The sequence below is a fragment of the Ornithorhynchus anatinus genome, chromosome 7, assembly GCF_004115215.2.
Source record: "Ornithorhynchus anatinus isolate Pmale09 chromosome 7, mOrnAna1.pri.v4, whole genome shotgun sequence".
Lineage (NCBI taxonomy): Eukaryota > Metazoa > Chordata > Mammalia > Monotremata > Ornithorhynchidae > Ornithorhynchus > Ornithorhynchus anatinus.
The window spans coordinates 7,996,184-8,015,824 of record NC_041734.1 but is presented as its reverse complement, the minus strand read 5'-3'; the positions used below and the strand labels follow the sequence as shown (position 1 = coordinate 8,015,824).

The window sequence follows — 19,641 nt, the reverse complement described above, 5'->3', positions numbered from 1 at the left end:
CAGTGCTTAGAACAGTGCTCTGCACATACTAAGCACTTAACAAATACCAACATTATCATTACTATTATTCAGCACTTTTGTTCACTGTTAAACCCATTCATGCCTTGAAGGCAACACGCTGATCTTGGTAATACAAGCATTCTGGAGATTTCAGTAGTACTTATTATTAATAATAATAATGGTATTTAAGTGCTTACTATGTGTCAGACTTAGTAAGCTTAGTACTAAGCGCTGTGTAGACCACTGTATTGAGTGCCTGGGAGAGTTCAACCGAAGTAGAAGGCATTGTTCTGGAACTTGATGATTTTATAATCTAATGGAAGGGATTCGTTCTTGATTGTCTAGATTTTCTTGCCCTGACTTGCTGATTTTTTTTTCCTCCCTCAGAGTTATAGTTTTCTGCTGGTGGCTCAGCAAGCAAGTTAGTAAATCAAACCAGAGTCATCACAGAAAACTTGAGAAAAATCTTCTATCTTGGAAGTCTCTCAAATATTATTAATTCCTAAAGAAAAAGGGACAATTGAGCAGGGTGCACACTTTCTCCCTCCCAAGCCAGGCTGGTCACTGTTCTCAAATCTCTTGCGGCCAAACTCCTGTTCACTCTATCCTTTCTGCCTGGAACTTGCTTCCCCTTCACACGGGGCAGGACCGCTACTCTGCCCATCTTCAAAGCCCAGCTGAAATCATATAATCTCCAGGGGGCCTTCCCTCTTTAATCTCTCATCTCCTCACTCTCTCCTCACTACTGTGCCTTCATCATTTCCACTTCACCCAAGTATTTGGGTACTTTTCTTCCACTCCGCCCAAATCCTTTCCTGCCCCAATTACATTTATGTGCATCTCTCTGCTCTTCCTATTGCTTCTGCATATTGGAAATGTATTTCTTGTCAGTCTCCCGGATAGATTCTAAATTTCTTGCGGGCAGGGATCATGCCAGGTAACTTTATTTTACTCTCCTGACCACTTAGGACAGGGCTGTACACAGAAGAAGTGCTCCAGCAGTGCTGTCGATTGACTGATTGATTGATAGGGCCACCTTTCCCCAACAGAGTAGCATTCTGAAAATGGGCTTTAAAAAATGAGCCACTGAAGTAAATCACCCCATATTCAGGGAAGCCTATTAGCATATCTGCAGCATACATCTTGATTTCTGTAAGTAGTTAGTGATGAATTGTTCTTCATAATGATTTGGCTAAAAATAATCTCTATCCTAATTTTAAGACTCCATTATGAATGACTGTAATTTTATCCTAAATTTGTTCACACCTCTGCATGCTCATTTTCTTATGATCTTTTAATTGACTTGTAAACTAGGTGCATTCAGGTGTGTGTGCCAAAAATAGTTAAGGATTAACCCTAAGCTATTTACCCATAGGCTTGTATCTCCACCTAATTTCGCAAGGGAGGGCGGGCTGATCTAATAGCTAATGAAAGGTGAAACATGCTGGAGAAAAATGCTAAAATATCCCTGGGAGAATGAAGTCACTTTGTCAAAACAAGATCTTGAAGATGTCTGGATGCCTCGATTCTGTGACCTCGGTGTCACATTGATTCAGTTGATGATTCAGACTTAAGTTCCTGGTTACTCTCAGTCCTGCAGGAGGAGCTGAACTGAGAAAAGTCTATTCATCATCTAGTCTGGGTGCATCGGCACAACCAATAGGCGCGATTGAGAAATTGATTCATTATGCACGATGATGTACGACCCAAAGATGATGTCTTCATTTTCATAAGTCAGACTACATTGTTGCTGGCAACAACAAAAGAAAACCCTTCTTTTGGCCAATAAAGAAGGCAAAATTAAATGAATAACCCAAAGAGAATGAAATGGTACACGTACGCTGTCTGTCCGAAAAGCCATTACCCACATGCTCTCTATATATGAAGAGACACAGTTGACAGTTGTAAAGAATATCAGACACACACCGCATCCTATTGAAATCTGGGGCCCTGCCAGGTCCAGTAACACTGTATAACGAGTGGCTACGACAACACACTTAAAGAGTTCCAGACTTCGAGGGCCTCTCATTGTGATATTTTCCTAAATGCGCTATTAATGCTGACCCAGCTGCCTTAAAATAATGAGACGTTTAAACTAACAAGCTCCACATTTAAAATCAGAAGTCAGATTTTTCTTTTCATTCAGGCCCGTGTGGGCCTCTGGACCACAAACTCTATCTAGGAATACCTTTCAGTTACCCCTAAAGATTGTCAATCATTTTTTCTTTCATTGGCTGAAAAAAAAATCCCTTAATCTGGAGCCTCTGTGATTTTTGTTTGCATTGCTCCCTTGTACTTGTGTTTATTCATTAGCTCACTACAGCATCCATCTGTGGGTTTCTAGTTTGCACATAATATAAGTGTGCTGTAGGACAGCCGGTCATCCAATTTTTAGTGGGTCTGTCCCCAGCCTGATAAGGATTTTGCACCAGACGCCTTCGTGTCTGGTATTTTTACTTTCCGCCTCTAAGCCCCCTCCTCCGTGGCTCCGGCCACTGTCTTCTGCGGAGGCCGTGTTCAGAGGACCCCTAGAGGTAACGACAAAAGCTTAGGAGCCAGTGGGGGGAATCAGGAATCCACCGGAAAAAAACCGCTCTAGGTTTAGGCCAACTCAGTGTGGCTGCAGCAAAATGGCGCTCCTGAGGTGTTACATTACGTTGAGTGCCTGGAGTAACCCCTGTGACATCTTGTGCGAATCCGTGTCTGGAATTCTTGAGTGTCATCAGTGGCCGCCCTAATTTACTGTAATGATAAATTCAAGAAGCGATGAAAAGGGCAGGGAGTGTAGGTTTAGGCTGAGTGCCGAGATCTATACCAGCTGGAGTCTGTTAGTCAGCTGGACCTCCAAGAACTCATTCCATCTATCCAAGGACAGAAATGTTAGAGAAACCATTTTCACTTTGTAGATTCCCACTGCTACTTCTCTGCTGAAAGTCACTGCCAGAAGGGGAGGATTTCAAAGAGCTACCGATTTTAGATACTCTAGCCCCATTGGTCTGTTACGTTGTTTTCTCCCCAGTGCTTAGTAGAGTGTTCTGCCCACAGTAAGGACTCAATAGATACCATTGATCGATTGCTAGAAACTATGTAATGGCAATGCCGAGAAAAACATAGGTTCTGTTTAAAAGAAGAAAAGACAATTAGTGTTCTTTTACTTTCTGCTTTGTGACTTTTGTTTGTTATAAGCTGGAGAGGGCATTCAAATTTCCCTTGTGGTCAATAAATATGAGATGCATGTAATTAAAAAAAAATTTCATTATTCTCTTCGGTGGCATCAATCACCTTATTATCCAGATGCCTTTTTACCCAGTTAACAAAATATTTGGTATAGGCGTAAGCCTTGTTGCCTAGATAGACTCACATAATCACCCCAGGAATTGAAATTCAGCACATTAATTGCTGTTATTTTCAGCATTGTTGGCACAAGCAAATTTATGTAAATACATTTGACTTAAATAAATACATTCATGGTAAATTTATAGCAGCAATAACTAATCTTAGAGACTCCAGCTGCAGAGCCGACGGATGAGGCCTTTCTATCCAGTGGAACTACCGGCCTTCCAGAGCCGCCCATGCCTTCTCAAGGGAAGGGGTAGACAGAACTCCATTTCTCGTTTCCAAAGGGGCGAAGAGAACCAGCGGGACAGGACCCGACTCTTACTGGCAGGTCCAAGGACCCCAAGAGGCTGCCCCAGGGTGGGGGGTTACCATTTGTCACCTCCTGCTTTCAGTGTTGGCCAGCCGCTCCTTGGACAGTAGACGGGAGCTACTGGGCAAGGCCGGCTGGGCTGGGGCCAGCTGCAGCCTTTACGGTGAGGCCAAAGCGGGATGGGAAACTCGGTCCTGTCAGCTGGTCTCTGGCCCCGGGGACTCAACCGTTCCAATGTTTATACCTTGGAAGCGGCATGGAGCCGGTCATGTAGCTGGTTATTAGTAAAGCACTTACTAGATTCTGTAATTATGAACTAAGTTGCTGGGTAGGTTCGAGATAATCAGATCAGACGCAGTCCCTGTCCCATCCCGGGGTCACAGCTGAAGAGGAAGGGAGAGAAGATGTCTTTTTTTTATGGTTTTAAGTGCTTACTATGTGCCAGGCACTGTAGTAAGGGCTAGGTTGGATACAAACTAGTCAGGTTGGACACCATCCATGTCCCACATAGAGATCATAATCTTAATCACCATTTTACAGGTAGCTGAGGCCCAGAGAAGTGAAGTGACTAGCCCAAGGTCACACAGCTGACAAGTGGTGGGGCCAGAATTAGATCCCAGGTCCTTCCGACTCCCAGGCCGCTGCTCTATCCACTAGGCCACGTTGCTTCCTGCTATCCCCATTTTACCAGTGAAATAGGCAGAAAGTGGTTAGCCAGCAGGCCAGTGGCAGAGCCTATTTTTGAATCTGGGTCCCCTGACTCTCAGTCCTGTCCACTAGGCCACAGCAAATTTCCATTTAAACACTCTTCTAACTCTGGGGAAGAACACTACCCTTCTTTTCTGGAGAAGCAGCATGGGTCTGGAAGTCAGAAGGACCTGAGTTCTGCTGGTCTCAGTGTTCTTACCACTTAAGGCTTCATTGTGGCCAAGGCCTGTTTGGTTATTGAAGGAACTATACGGTCCTTATGGAAAATGTGCCTGGTTATTTTTTTCCTGGGCTATTCCCTAAATTTAATTTCCCTCTTCAGCTACTTGAAAGTTGGCTTGTCACACTGGGATCTACTGGGGTGGCCCAACTAAAAACTGATAAATGTAAACCATGTCTTAGCAATATCGTGTCTTCTCAAGAGTTACTCTGTGAGGTTTTTATTGCCTTTTCTAGAGCCCAGAACTCGGATCCATTCTCTCGATAAATGGGCCTTATAAAATCCATAACCTTAATTTGAACCAAGTGTTTTTCACCCCATTGGAAAAAGGATAACAATCTTATAAATATGAATCAAATATACTTCTGTGAAATGATCCATACCCACCACTTGAAATCAGAACTGTTTTTTTTTATTCAGGTTCACTGAACCAAAACTCTGTTTACAGAATTCTTAAAACACCTCTAACATCTTCAGAAATGTGTCTTTCACCTGCCAAATGTAATTAAGCAGTGTATGTTCACTTGGAATTACAGACATTGTCTTCTCTGAAACCTGCCTTCCTAGAGGAAGAAATATGGTCTTGAAACCGGCCTGAGTATGTTCTGTTTCTTCATCGAGGCCTTACTTAGAACACTGGCCAGTCTTTTCTCGGAACCCTTTCTGCCATAACCAAAATGTGGGTAGTAATGACTTATTGTGAGCCCCATGTGGGACAATTGTGTCTGACCTGATTATCTTATATATATCTCAGAGCTTAGCATAGTTTTGGGCACAGAGTAAACACTTAACAAATACTGTATTATGATTTAACAGAAGTAGGGCTCTTCCACGACTCAAAATATTCAGAGAATACATTGCTCTGATTCTTTGTTATATGCTGACCATTTCTTATTACTGAAGCTTCAACGATTCCAGCTTCCCTCTCGCTTGGTTTGGATGAAGAGAACTTTACTGTGTTTGTAAATCTTTCTAATGATAATATATGTGGTATTTATCAAGTGTCTATTATGTGCTAAGCATAGCAATAAGCACTGAGGTAGCTGCAAGATAAGCATAGTATATCCTCTAGATATAAGGTAAGATGTAAGAGAAGATGTAAGCTCGTTTTGGACAGGAAATGTGTCTACCAACTCTGTATTGTGCCAAGTGCTTAGTACAGTATTCTGCACACAGTTAGCGTCAATAAATATGATTGATGGACACAGTCTTGTCCCACATGAGGCTCACTGTCTAAAGGGGAGGGAGGAAGACACCTAATCACCATTTTATAAATGAGGCAACTAAAAGAGATGGTAAGTGACTTGCCCAAGGTCATTCAGCAGGCAAGTGAAGGAGCTGGGATTGTAACCCTGGTCTCTCCTGGCTCCTAGTTCAGTGCCCTTGCCACTAGACTACTCATGATAGAGTAAGAGCTTTCCCAGTGTCAGATAATCAATCATTTATTGAGCATTTACTTTGTGCAGAGGACTGTACTAAGTGCTTGGGAAAGTACATGATAGCAAAGTTAGTAGACATGGTCCCTGCCCACCGTCTAGAGAGGGAGAAAGATATTAATATGAATTAAATTACGGGATGCTATGGGGCTGAAGGAGGTGTGAATGAAGGGTGCAAATTCTACTGCAAGGGTGATGCAGAATGGAGTGGGAGAAGAGGAAATGAGTGCTTAGTTGGGGAAGGCCTTTTGGAATAGATGCACTTTTAATGAGGCTTTGAAGGTGGGGAGAGAGTGAACATCTGTTGGATATGAAGAGGGAGGGAGTTGCAGGACACGAATGAGCGGTCGGCAGCAAGATGGATGAGATCGAGGTACAGTGAGTAAGTTGGCATTAGAGGAGTGAAGTGCATGGGTTGGGTGGTTGCAGGAAATTAGAGAGGTAAGTTAGGGGTGGGCAAGGTGACTGAGTGCCTAAAAGCCTATGGTAAGAAGTTTCTGTTTGATGTGGAAATGGATAGACAACCACTGGAAGTTCTTGAGGAATGGGGCAACATGGACTGAATGGTTCCGTAGAAAAACGATCCAGGCAGCAGAGTGAAGTATGGACTGCAGTGGGGAGAGGTGAGAGGCAGGGACCTCAGCAAGAAAGCTGATGTAGTAATCAGGGCGGGATAAGAGAACTGCTTGGATTAACGAGATAGTTTAGATGGGCAAAGTAATTTATTTAAAATAGTGAAATATAAACAAGACACAAATTTCATCATGGGGGATACCATAAGAATCTATTTTAATTTTCTCTGCCCATGTAGACTGTAAGCTCTTACCCACTCCGTTGTACTGTACTTTCCAAGCGCTTAGTACAGTATTCTACATGCAGGAAGTGCTTAATAAATACTATTGAATGACTGATCAAATCAAGTTCATTAAATTGATTCCCTCTTTTCATACCGCCCCCCATTTGATGCACTGGAAAATAAACAGACTCTTTTATGGTCTTACTCCACTAGATAACATGCAAAAAAAATTATTCCTGGTCACTGTAGATATTTTAACATTTTCTGTACTTTTATTCTTCTCAAATCTCTGTTGGAGGCTAACGGGCTGCCATTTTCATGTTAAACCAAAATAGTACCCAGTCTTAAAACTCAAATCCAGTATACTTTCTATGGATGTGATATCATGCGTTGGGTGCTATCATGATACTATATGACGAGCGGCAGTATGGCCAATTATTCAGTTGTATTTACAGAGCGCTTACTGTGTGCAGAGAACTGTACTAAGTGCTTAGGACTGTATACTAAGACAGAGTTGGTAGGTATGTTCCCTGCCCACAACGAGCTTACAGTGTAGAGGGCCAGTGGGAAAGAATATGGGTCTGGGAGTCAGGAGGCCTAGGTTCTAATCCTGGGCCCACCACTTGCCTGCTGTATATCCTCGGGCAAGTCACTTAACTTCTCTGGGCCTCAGTTTCCTCATCTGTAAAATGGAGACAGAATCCCAGTTCTCCCTCCCTCTTAGACTGGAAGCCTCATGTGGGTCAAGGACTGTGTCCATTCTGTCTGAATAGATGGTATCTACCCCAGAATAATGTCATCATTATTACACGGGCCCTGGAATCAGGACTCATGAGTTCGAATCCCAGCTCTGCCACTTGTCGGCTGTGTGACTGTGGGCAAGTCACTTAACTTCTCTGTGCCTCAGTTCCCTCATCTGTAAAATGGGGATTAAGACTGTGAGCCCCACGTGGGACAACCTGCTTCCCCTATGTCTACCCAGCGCTTAGAACAGTGCTCGGCACATAGTAAGCGCTTAACAAATACCAACATTATTATTATTATTACTGTGGGTCACAATAAAAGAGAGGGGATTGTCTCTGTTGCCGAATTGTACATTCCAAGCGCTAAGTATAGTGCTCTGCACATAGTAGGTGCTCAATAAATACTATTGAATGAATAAGAGACTGGAATTTTATCGACTGTCTGGGAGGTAAACAAGATTCTGGAAACTTTTTCTCTTTTTTTATGGCACTCTTCATGAACTATGGTCCTTTCAACACTTTAATGGAGTACTGAGGAATAAAGCCAAGTTTTAGGAACTGAGCAACTTGCAGGCATGCATGGTGCATTTTATAAGTCTTGTGCACTGCTTAACATGGAGGGAGCATTTAAATTCACAGGGCCAGAATTCATAGCTGATTGTGCCAGAATTCATAGCTGGTGTTTACTCATCCTTTTTCTCCTACAGTTGGAAACACGGGCTACTTCTATTTGTCATACTTGATCCAATCAGTGAGAGCCTGTAGGTGGAATAAGCCATGTTTTTGCTTGCAGCATTTTTTTACCAGCCAGCCTTGTGCTTTCGATAGATGGGCTAATGAAGAGTGCCCTGATGGGGAGCATCCTCAGAGGAAGAGACTCTGTGTCTGTGAAATGGGGAGGAGAGGTTCCCCAAATTATCCCCCTAATCCCTGGCACCTCTGGGGACAAACCAAATCAGGCAGAAGGGTGTGACCACTTCACTCTAAAAAGAAGTAGGGAATGTTTCTAACAACTCTGTTGCACTGTATTCTGCCAAGCGTTTAGTACAGTGTTCTGCCCAAAGTATGTGCTCAATAAATACTACGATGAGCTCGAGGGGAAAAAAACCCTCCACCAACACAATCAGGGAACCCACTGCGCATTTTAACAACCCTGACTTCCTAGAAAGTCCTCCTTCTAATATATGCCTCTTTATCAACGAGTGCCTCTTCCTCTCCCTCCTTCTTCCCTCAGAATAGATGAAGAGTAATTTATCTCTACTCTCTTCAAGACTTTCTTATCTCTGACTGGCTTTTCAGTTAAACAAAGGCTTTTAAATATCAAAAGTTGTTGCCATCTTTGATTTGCTCTTCAAAAGGAGCTAATCTCCAGGGCCAATTGTAATTCTTAGATAATTTACTTAATACTGGGAAAATGGTTGCCACACAGGCTTCCTCATGAGGAGCAAATATAAGATGGTACCCAGGGTTTGACTGAGTGGATGTGAAGGTGCTAAATATCCAGTATTTATTGCTGAGGAAACCATTATAAAGGGAATGCATATTCTTTTCTAATGATTTCACTGATACCATATTTTAATCCATTAGCTTTTATTTGGGTTATTACTTCTAACTCATTTAAATACTTTAATGAATGATTTTATTATGCTTGTGCCCTTAGGGTTTCTAATGGGAAGGGCACCATTTAAAAAATTTCAGTAAAGAATAACGAGCCTGACTTTGAATTCCAGACTATCATAAAGCCAGGGAGGGTGGCGGTTAGGAGGTTTTTGGGAGTGTCCTGTTTGCAGTTCTGAGAGAACATCAGATGCCTTTATGCCCGCTCTTTTCATTTGAAACACCCTGCCTTCTTCTAGCTAGGCTTCATGCTCACAGGGACCAGAGAAGGTTACATTACAGGCTCTGAAGCAAGATGCAGGGTTGGGTGGGGAGGGGTCAGGGTCAGGGTCAGGCCCCTTCCCCCCACTGAAGAAATGCTCTGATTGGGTGGCCTGGGAGAGACTTCTGCAAAATGTGTGATGATGTCACTGAATTATACTGCGTGTCATCAGTGGTTACCCTGGAAGGAAAGGGCATGTCCAAAGTGTGTCGCGAGTTAATAGTAATTATGGTATTTAAGTGCTTACCATTGTGCTGACCATTATACTTACCACCGTACCGTCTGCCAACCACTGTATTCATTCAATCGTATTTATTGAGCGCTTACTGTGTGCAGAGCATTGTACTACACACTGGGGTAGATATGAGATCATTAGGATGAATAAAGTCCCTGTCCCACATGGGGGTCGCATTCTAAGGGGTGCTCTGGGATCGGGGAGAACAGACTTTAACCCCCACTTTAAGCGATGAGGAAACTGAGGTCCAAGTCACAGAGCGGACGAATGGCTGAGCCAGCATTAGAATCCAGGCCCTCTGATTCCCAGGCCCATGCTCTCTCCACTAGCCCACCCCACTTTCTGGCTTACCGTAGAAGCCACTGGCACGAGGACTGCAAATCTCTGTTCAAACCTGGTTTAAGCTTGTTTTGTTGTTGCTTACTGGTATTTGTTAAGCACGTTGAATGTGCCAGGCACTGTTCTAAGCACTGGGGTAGATACAAGGTAATCAGGTTGGACACAGTCCCTGTCCCACATGGAGCACATGGTTTTTAACCTCCATTTTACAGATGAGGTAATTGAGGCACAGAGAAGTGAAGAGACTCCCCCAAGGTCACACAGCAGACAAAGGGCAGAGCCGGGATTAGAACCCAGTCCATGTTCTATCCACTAGACCGTGCTGCTTGTTTTAAGGTGACAATATATCACCATCATCCTCAACGGTATTTATTGAGCGCTTACTATGAGCAGAATACTTTACTAAGTGCTTGGGAGAGTACGAGACAACAAGAGTTGGCAGATATGTTCCCTGGCTACAATGAGTTTACAGTCCAGAGAGGGAGACAGGCATTAATTAATATAGAAAGAAAATCTGGTCGGAGCATATTCTCCACACCTCCAGAGGGCAAGATGTTGTAGCCATGCAGCTATAAAGGCACAATTCACCTTGACAGAATGAATGTATTTTCATAAAATAGCCAATATACAACGATTACTTGAGTCAGCTGGATAATTAACTATTTCCCCAGGTGATTGGGGTCAATAAAACCGTGTAGTGGGTTAACAGTAAATCATGTTGAATTCAGTTATTTTACTAGCTGCATAATACAGACTGTAGAGCTTGAATAGAGTGGGCCAGTAAATCTTCTGGACTTATCTGCAAGGGTGAGAAACACATCTATTCTAGTGTAGACTTCTCTCAGAAATATAATAGCTTTGAAACCAGGGTTCTCTTCAAGCTGAGAGTGGGTGTTTACCACATTATTCCCATTTGTGTGCATATAATATTCAGCTATACATAAAGTACATTTAACAGCTCCAGCAAAAATTCTACTGCCAAAGAAGAAAAATGTCACGGTAAGCGGGAAAAAGTGCTTGTTTTTTTAAAAGCAAAAATGGCAATTCACAGCATTTATACAAATTGTCATATACTGTAGGTTGCAATTCTGAGTCTGAATAGTACCGAAAGTTGCAACGAAGGGCAAATCTGGGGACACTTGTTTAAAATGGAATGGCTTAGTCAGTATTATAGCATTTTGGCAATCTACATAGCATTACCTATAATGCTTTCTACTGAGATTTTTACTTTACATATTGATTTTTACCTATGTGTAGTGACCTGGCTGGAGCCCCACTTATTTTAATGATTATAAAAAAGAAACTTAACTTGGAGGAGAAATTCAACAACCCCATTTTTACAGCTCATGGGAGATTAACCACTTAACTGTGACATTTCTACCAAACTAATAGCCTTAAAGCAATGCTTCCCTTTGTTGATTTGCTGACGTAAATTAGTTCAGATTTAAGTGAGCAATCCCAATCTCTTACTAATAAAAATGAAAAGACATATCATATACTATTGTTTCACTAATGGAATATATTTCAGAACAGTGGCTTATTTCTATCTATTCTTACTTTAGTCATCAATCTTATTTCTGCCGTAGCTTTCTTTCTATAAATTTATTTCCTGTAATCATTCCTGCACTGGCCATTATTCTACATTTTGGTACAAGAGAATTTTTATTTGTGGGCATATCTGGGAATGAGGATGTTCAAATCTAAAGTAAGTCAATCAAGTTGTAATCCAGTCAGAATTCCTTTTTGAAATAAATGCCTTGGTGCCAGCCTTCCGGTTGGGTCTATGCTTGCTCCCGAGCAGTAAGCACAGTCCCGCACACCCAGTGGTGCTCAATAAACACAAATGCCTGATTGCTTCATCTATTGCCAGGGTGAAATTCTGAAATTCTAAAAAATTCCAGTCCTCCAGAAGCCCTTTGCTGTCTCCCTGGTCCCTCTAAACTCCGTGCTATTCCTCAGCATTTTTTTCATTCATCTCTACCAACTCTCTGCCTCTAATCAAGTACTTGGTACTGTATTCTGCCCACAGTAAGCACTCAGTAAATACCATAGATTGCATAGTTATGGTTCTTCAATTCCTGATCCCCTATCGGTAGCTTATTGTTTATTTGCTCTTATTACGGAGGATAAATGTTATGTGACATTTTCATTGTGACAGGCTGTTTCTGAGACTTTTCTCATAGCCTTAATTCTTTTGGTCTGACATTTATTATGGATGGCTCTTTCTCTGTATTTATTTATTTTTTAATTCCATGGGAACGTCAGTGGCTGAAATGTACTTAAGCAAACCTCCTGACCACGTCATATCTTAGTTCTTTGTTCTTTTAAGTTCCTTATGTGCATGCTCTTTTCCAGCAGGTTGTAGATGGTTAGCAGAGGCCTGAAAGGAGAAAGGACTGGATGCGATAAGGAGGGAAAATCAAGATTGGGAAGAGCAGCCCTCCTCCCAAATTCCTGACTACCTCCTCTTCAGGGAGAAGGGACAGTGATGTGTGGATTCAGAGAATCTGCAAATTACTGTTATTTGAATGTTTTCAAGGCAGTAAGGTGCTAGGTGGAATTGATAGGATTTCCTTCTAAATGAAGTTGAGCTGATGCATCTGAATTATGTTAGAATTTTGATATCCATTCCAGGACTTAGTTGCAGAAGTAGTAATAACAGAATTTATTCAGTGTTTACTTTGTGCACAGTACCGTATTGAACCCGGGGAAAAAATACAGAGGTGGGCATTAGACGATGGTGCCTGGCACTTAGTACAGTGCTTGGCTCACAGTAAGCACTTAAAGAAAAATAATTGTTTTTCAGTTAATAATAAAATGACTTCCATAGGCAAGCCTCCTCCCTGTAATGGAGAGAAATGTCATTTCTCATGTACTGTGACATCCAATGCTGACTTTTTAATGGGGTTCTGTTTAGGAACAGAATGCTGACATCTTTACTAGCTTTCCTTAAGACAGATCTGTTTACTCATTTAGTTCTGAAAGGGAGAACTTTATTCTTCCTTAATCTAGAGATGTATAGTCCCAAATCCTTCCTGGAAATCAGATTTGAGTCAATAAGCGCTTTCCCCAATTTTGGTTTGGTATTGAGGTTTTCATGAAAGGAAAATCATAGAAGAGGATGCCTAAGTTGTCATCTCTCCCAGTACATCCCTGTCAAAGCCTGCAGGGAGATGGTTAGATTCTGTCACCCCAACCGGCCACCACGTGTTACCTTGGAGACGAGGCTTGCTCTGTAAGCAGCTAGCTGCTTCAGGTACTCCTTCTTTGCTGCTTCAGTTTTCTTTTTGTAGACCTACACAAACAACATAGAGCAATAGATGGGTAACTGCACTGGCTTTTCTCAAGAGAACCACAGCTTACATTAACAAACACATGCCTGTCTCTTAATCCTTTTTTCAAATATTCCCGTGGAAGCAACGGTGAGAGACAATAACCGTGTCTAATTCCCACTTGTGTATTCTTTCCCAGCGCTTTGTGCAGAGTTCTGCACAATCAATTGCATTTATTGAGTGCTTACTGTGTGCAGAGCACTGTACTAGGCACTAGGGAGAATACAAGAGTTGGTAGACGGGTTGCCTGCCCAGAAGCTTAGGGTCTAGAGGACAGTAAGTGCTTCATAAATACTATTATTACTATTATGACTCTGCCATACATTTTAAAGGGATGAAAGGTGGTAAAATGGTCAAAATCAGAGGACTGATTCTGCATTCGGCACAAAAATTCCATTGATCAATCCCCATTTGACTGTAAACTCCTTAAGGCCAGGTACTGTGCTTCTCACTTTTTATTGCATTCTCCCCAGTGTCTACTAGAGTGCTCTACACATGGCAAGTGCCAAATTAACACTACTGAAAGTATGAATGTAATTGATAATACAACTTCACTGGGGAGTGGTCAGATCCCCACAACATGTTCAACACCTGGCCTGCCTGCTCCATATTTAGGGGGCTAAAGAAGTATTGGCCAAGTGCTATGAATTAAGCCCTGGGGGACATTCCATAAAATCAGATCAGACAAAGTCCCTACCCCACAAGATCCTTGGAGGTAAGGGGGAGGAGGAATGGGTGATTAATTTCCTTTTAAAGAGATGAAGGATTTGAGGTTCAGAAGTTGAAATGACTTGCCTAATAGCACAGAGGAGACAAGTGATGGAGTTGGGATTAGAACTCGGGTCTTGTGAATCCCAGACCCTTGTTTTTTCCATGAAGTCATGCAAAGCATGAATTCAAACAAGTCTTGATGAATTTTCTAGGTCAAGTGTTTTCTCCAACATGTGGTAGTCTTTAACATTTGTATTGTTTTCTTCCAGCTCCCTTAAATCCTGCAGCCCTTCACCCCATGAATACCTTCTAGAAGCCTAGGAAAATTCCAAAAGGGAACAGCTAGTTCCTGAAAGCTTCATATGGCCTCTGACAATCTATTTTCCACATATAACGCAGGCTGACATGGACCTTCTCACAAGAGAAGCAGCATGCTGTAGTGAACAGAGCAAGGGCCTGGGAGTCAGAAGGTCATGGGTTCTAATTCCAGCTTCGCCCTTTGTCTTCTGTGTGGCCTTGGGCAGGTCACTTCACTTCTCTGTGCCTCAGTTCCCTCATCTGTAAAATGGGGATTGAGACTGTGAGTTCCACATGGGACAGGGATTCTGTCCAATCTGATTTGCTTGTATCTGCCCCAGCACTTAGTACAGTGCCTGGCACTTAATAAGTGCTTAACAAATGCCATAATTATTGTAATTATTATTATTACAGTATTTTCTCCCAAGTCAATATATTCTTCTGAAATGAATTTTAGTTTATAGAAGTTTTCACTTGCGATGGAAAGTCTTAAGGATAAGGGTGAATAACTTAATGCACTTTGGAAAGAGATTAGAGAATGACTTTCTAGGTAAATGAAAGGTCATGTTGTTCACTGGGCTTATTTCAATGCAGAAAGAAGAATCATTAGATGTTAAAAAAACATTTTATGTGTAGGCATCTGTTTACTGCAGCACAGGCTGCCAAGTTGTTATAGTCTGCTCTTGACAATCTCCCGATGTCTGTGCTCAAACTTCTTTTCACCAGCCGCTTTCTTTTGCATTTCTTCACTTCTGAAGAAAATGTCATAACTGTTAAGATTGTCTTTCCCCACCTCTAACTCCCATACATTCTTTGCTGGGAAATATTTGTACAAGTTTATAATCTCCAGTATGTCCTCAGCTTCCTCTTCTGGCCAGAGCAATGACCGATAATGGCTCTCAACGCTCTTATTCTGCTCAAATGCTAGAGCTCGAAAGAACCTGTCTCGACCATCCATTCATTCAATCATATTTATTGAGCACTTACTGTGTGCAGAGCACGGTACTAAGCACCTGTACTATCTTCTAACCACTAAGAGCTAAATGGGAATCTGACACCAGAACTCACGCACTTTAAGAATCTGAGCCGGAGACTTTCTACTTGATCACTCCTTTGTTTTTGCTCTTTGTAATTTACATGGATCACATACAAACACCATATATGCCATCTGAAAATCTTCCTGTTTAATGAAGCATCTTGCCTGCTGTGTGACTTTGGGCAACTCACTTAACTTCTCCATGCCTCAGTTTCGTCATCTGTAAAATAGGGCTTCGATAGCTGCTCTCCTACTTAGACTGCGAGCCTCATGTGGAACAGGGACCATGTCTGATTGTACTGTATCTACCCCAGTGCTTAGTACAGTGTTTGGCACAGAGTAAGCACTTAAGTACCACAATTATTATCTATTGTTATTAATGCAAGCATGCCTGTGGGCTCTTCCACCTGTCAATGCCATTTTGTAGTGTACCAGTTTCTACATTAAGGGGACTCCCTAAATACTGGGAGAGGCTACAGGGTTCCCGTGAAGTAGGAGAAAACCAAGATTGTTGAGTAGTAGAGGTTGGCCTATCACGTGGAAGGTAGTGGAGAGGTCTAGACTGCAAGCTCACTGTGGGTTTTAATGCATTCAATCACCTTGCCCCCTTCTACCTCACCTCACTGCTTCTCTTACCACCCGGTCTATACACTTCACTCCTCTAATGCCAGCCTACACATTGTACATCTCTCGCGCCACTGACCTCTCGCTCAAGTCCTGCCTCTGGCCTGGAATGCCCTCCCTCTTCATATTGGATGGACAATTACTCTCCCCGCCTTCAAAGCCTAATTGAAGAGGCCTTCCCTAAGTCTCATTTCCTCTTCTCTCTCTCCTTTCTGCATCACCTTGATTTTCTCCTTTTATTCACCCCTCCCTCAGTCCCACAGCATTTACGTACATATCAGTAATGAATTTATGTCAGTGTCTATTTCCCCGTCTAGACTGTAAGCTCACTGTGGGAAGGGGATGTGTCTACCAACTCCATTATTTTGTATTATTCCAAGCCCTTACTATGGTGCTCTGCACACAGTAAGCACTCGATAATTACCACTGATTGATGGAGAGGTCAAAAAGGATCGATGTGGTGAAGTGGTGGTTTGTTCTGGGTGGGATATATAAGCTTGATGCCATCGGTGACACTCAGGGACTCGGTCAATTAAGGGAAAAAGAACTGATTTTGTAGCAGTATGTTATTACTGGCATCTTTTGGGTGAATGAGAATTCTGGGTCAAAGTTCAAGCGGGAATATGAAAGAGAGACACCATTTCAGTTTTTTATACACATGAATTCTCCATTTCCAGGCCCTGAGCCTGTTGATAGTATCCATTTAATCATTTAAGGCCAAATTAGTACTTGGTTTTTGGAGATTGATACCACCTGAAACCTAGAGAATAGAGGACCCTAACTCTCATCGACTGTTCAAGTTTTTGTTTAAAAGGTGTGTGCAATTTATATGCTCCAGCGGCATTAATCAGGGATTCAGAAACACACAGCCATGTAGCTATTTATTGATTTCTTTTTTTCTTGGGAGAGACAATTTCTGGATATAGTCTCTTTTAAACCTCCTTTTAAAGAAATAAATTAGACTCAAATGACCTCAAACTGACAGTGTTTACATATATTCTTCACTCCACCACACAAACCTTTTAAGAGGGTTTTTCCTTCCCCACAGATAGTGATCCTTTTCACAGCTTTGACTATATATCTCTGATAGTAGCATGCATTTATATAACCCAGCATCTGAAACTTGTTTTTCAGGTTGTCAAAATGGATCAGACAACCATGGTCCATTCGGTTCCCAATGGATTTTCTTTTTCTGAAGGTATCTCTATTATTCCTCAAATAGATCATTTAAAAAGTAGTGGAGCAAGATAATATCATTCACACATCAATTTCACCCCCAAAATATTTTATCATCCGTTTTCCATAGGAGCATCTAAGGAGCCTTGGATGAAAAGAATTAGGAGCCAATACATGGCAATAGCACAAGTCCTTTACCTGACCTCGTATACTGCTCACAGGACACCCAAGAGTTAATTTTCTGCACTCCACCCATTAGCAATAATGGATGGAATATAGCTAACTCCATGAATTTCGTGCTGAACCTCCGAGTTTCACTTGGAGATCAGAGTGGATATGGGATACCTGACCAGAATTAATATTTCCAAGTTTTCAACAAATGGTTCCCCACTGGCTATTGATGATTGGCAGTGTGGGATCATCCACAGAAGTGCCTAAGTACCATTTTAGAAAGGAGTAAAGTCATCATGTCATATTACATGGATTGATGGAGTCTGCCTCTCCTGAGAAGGTGAAACACTCCTACTAGAGTTCAAGAGAAGACTTAAAGGAATGATATGAGGAGAAATATTTCCCTACTGTCACTTTGGCTATAACCTGCCCTTTGGGTGTAACACGATAGATGCATTCGGGAACATTATTCCCAAAACACACTTCTGTTCTGGGAATAACTAGATCAGAACCTGGTGTAGGGAAAAACAGCTGTGGGCAAGTGGCATCTTTCAAGGTGTAATACTGCTATATTTTCCAGCTTTTTCCTCAGCCTTACAATATGTCTCTCTTTCTCTGGACTGTAAACTCATTGTGGGCAGGGAACGTGTCTGCCATTTCTGTTATATTGTACTCAGTGCTCTGCACATAGTAAGCGCTTAACAAATACCACATTATTATTATTATTATTACTCTCCCAAGCTATTAGTACGGTGCTCTGCACTCAGTAAACACTTAATAAGTTCTGTTGATTGGTCTTTGTGTTTCTGAAATTTATCATGCAGTCTGTTGTCCTACAAGCAGCATGGCGTAGTGGATAGAGCATGGACCTGGGAGTCAGATCGTCATGGGTTCTAATCTGGGCTCTGCCACTTGTCTACTGTGTGACCTTGGGCAAGTCATTCTCTGTGTAAAATGGGGGTCGAGACTGTGAGCCCCCCTGTGGGACAGGGACTGTGTCCAACCTGATTTGCTTGTATCCATCCCAGTGTTCAGTACAGTAAATAGTACTGGCACATAGTAAGCGCTTAAATACCACAGAAGGGGGTTCACTCTTCACGAAGGCCAACTTAAGGAAACTTCATTTCAATCTAATGGGGGAGACAGACACTAAAATGGAGGAGATGTGATTTTTCAGGAGGGCCTTAAAGATAGGGAGAGCAGTGGTCTTCTAGATGTGAAGAGAGAGGGAGTTCCAGGAAGAAGGGAAGGTGTGAGCACGGTAAGACCATAATCCTCTTCTAAAGATGAGAAAATGAGGCCTAGGGAGAAAATGGGTCTCCCCAGAGACACCCATGCATTTCATGTCAGCTGGCTTTTGAAATTAATTTGAATCACTGACGCATCTTACAATAATATGGTAACTGTTACGCACTTAGAGTGTCAAGCACTGTTCTAAGCGTGGGGGTAGATACAAGTTAATAAAGTGAGACACAGTCCCTGCTCTACAAGGGGCTCACAGTCTACATAATCTTGTCATCATTGAACGTAGAGATGGCATTGACTCAGGTGATGCAAAGAAGCTCTCCATTTGGAAATAGAGTAGATGAATGCTTTTCAGCACAGTGAGAATTAGGAAAGAAAAATGACAAGAAAAAAAAAATTTAGTCCTATAGAACATCTCCTACTTCACTACCATCTCCCCTAAAACAACTCTCATCACAAAGGAACCTCCATTCCCCATCCTAATCTCTGTCCTTCATTCTCTGATGATCTGGCCCAATGCTGAGATCCAGGCACTTTTTATTTCCAAAGAGTTTCTGTATAGAGGACCAGGACAGAATAAACTCTTCACCACAAATGTGATTTCAGCCCCCAAAGGGAAAAAAGCCTAAATCTATTGAATCCTGGCTAGCTTCTAGTGCCATTCTTCTTTCTAGCATTTTTATTTGATAAGAAATGTTTGTAATTCATAATAGATGATAATACCAATCCACACTTGGGCACTTTTCTTTCCCAAGCATGGGGATGGAGAACACAATGGTTTCCTTCACTAATAGGGGAGAGAGTTGAGATTAGTAACTACTTACGAAGCATACTTTTTCCAGAATAGACAATTTAATCAAAGAAGTCAGATTTACCATGCTAACGTTTTGACAGGGTTTTAATTTCATTTAATGGTAATTGTTATGCTGATGAAGACATGATTTGACTCCCAAAGTTGTTTAATCTGATCAAAATACTATTGATTGGTATTGAGAGGTGGAGTAGGATGTCTGACAGCAGTAGCTGAGAAAGGAGGCATCCTTC

At 42.0% G+C, this 19,641-nt stretch overlaps 1 protein-coding gene across 3 annotated transcripts in view; it reads right to left on the bottom strand.

The window, feature by feature from the left end:
- Window positions 1-19,641, bottom strand: part of TOX (thymocyte selection associated high mobility group box) — a 404,763-nt gene that overhangs the window by 11,428 nt on the left and 373,694 nt on the right. For all 3 annotated transcript variants that reach the window (XM_029069417.2, XM_029069419.2, XM_001513508.5), the window contains one exon: window positions 13,220-13,300. In XM_029069417.2, the coding sequence (XP_028925250.1) occupies window positions 13,220-13,300 (81 nt within the window). The remainder of the gene's footprint in view (window positions 1-13,219; window positions 13,301-19,641) is intronic.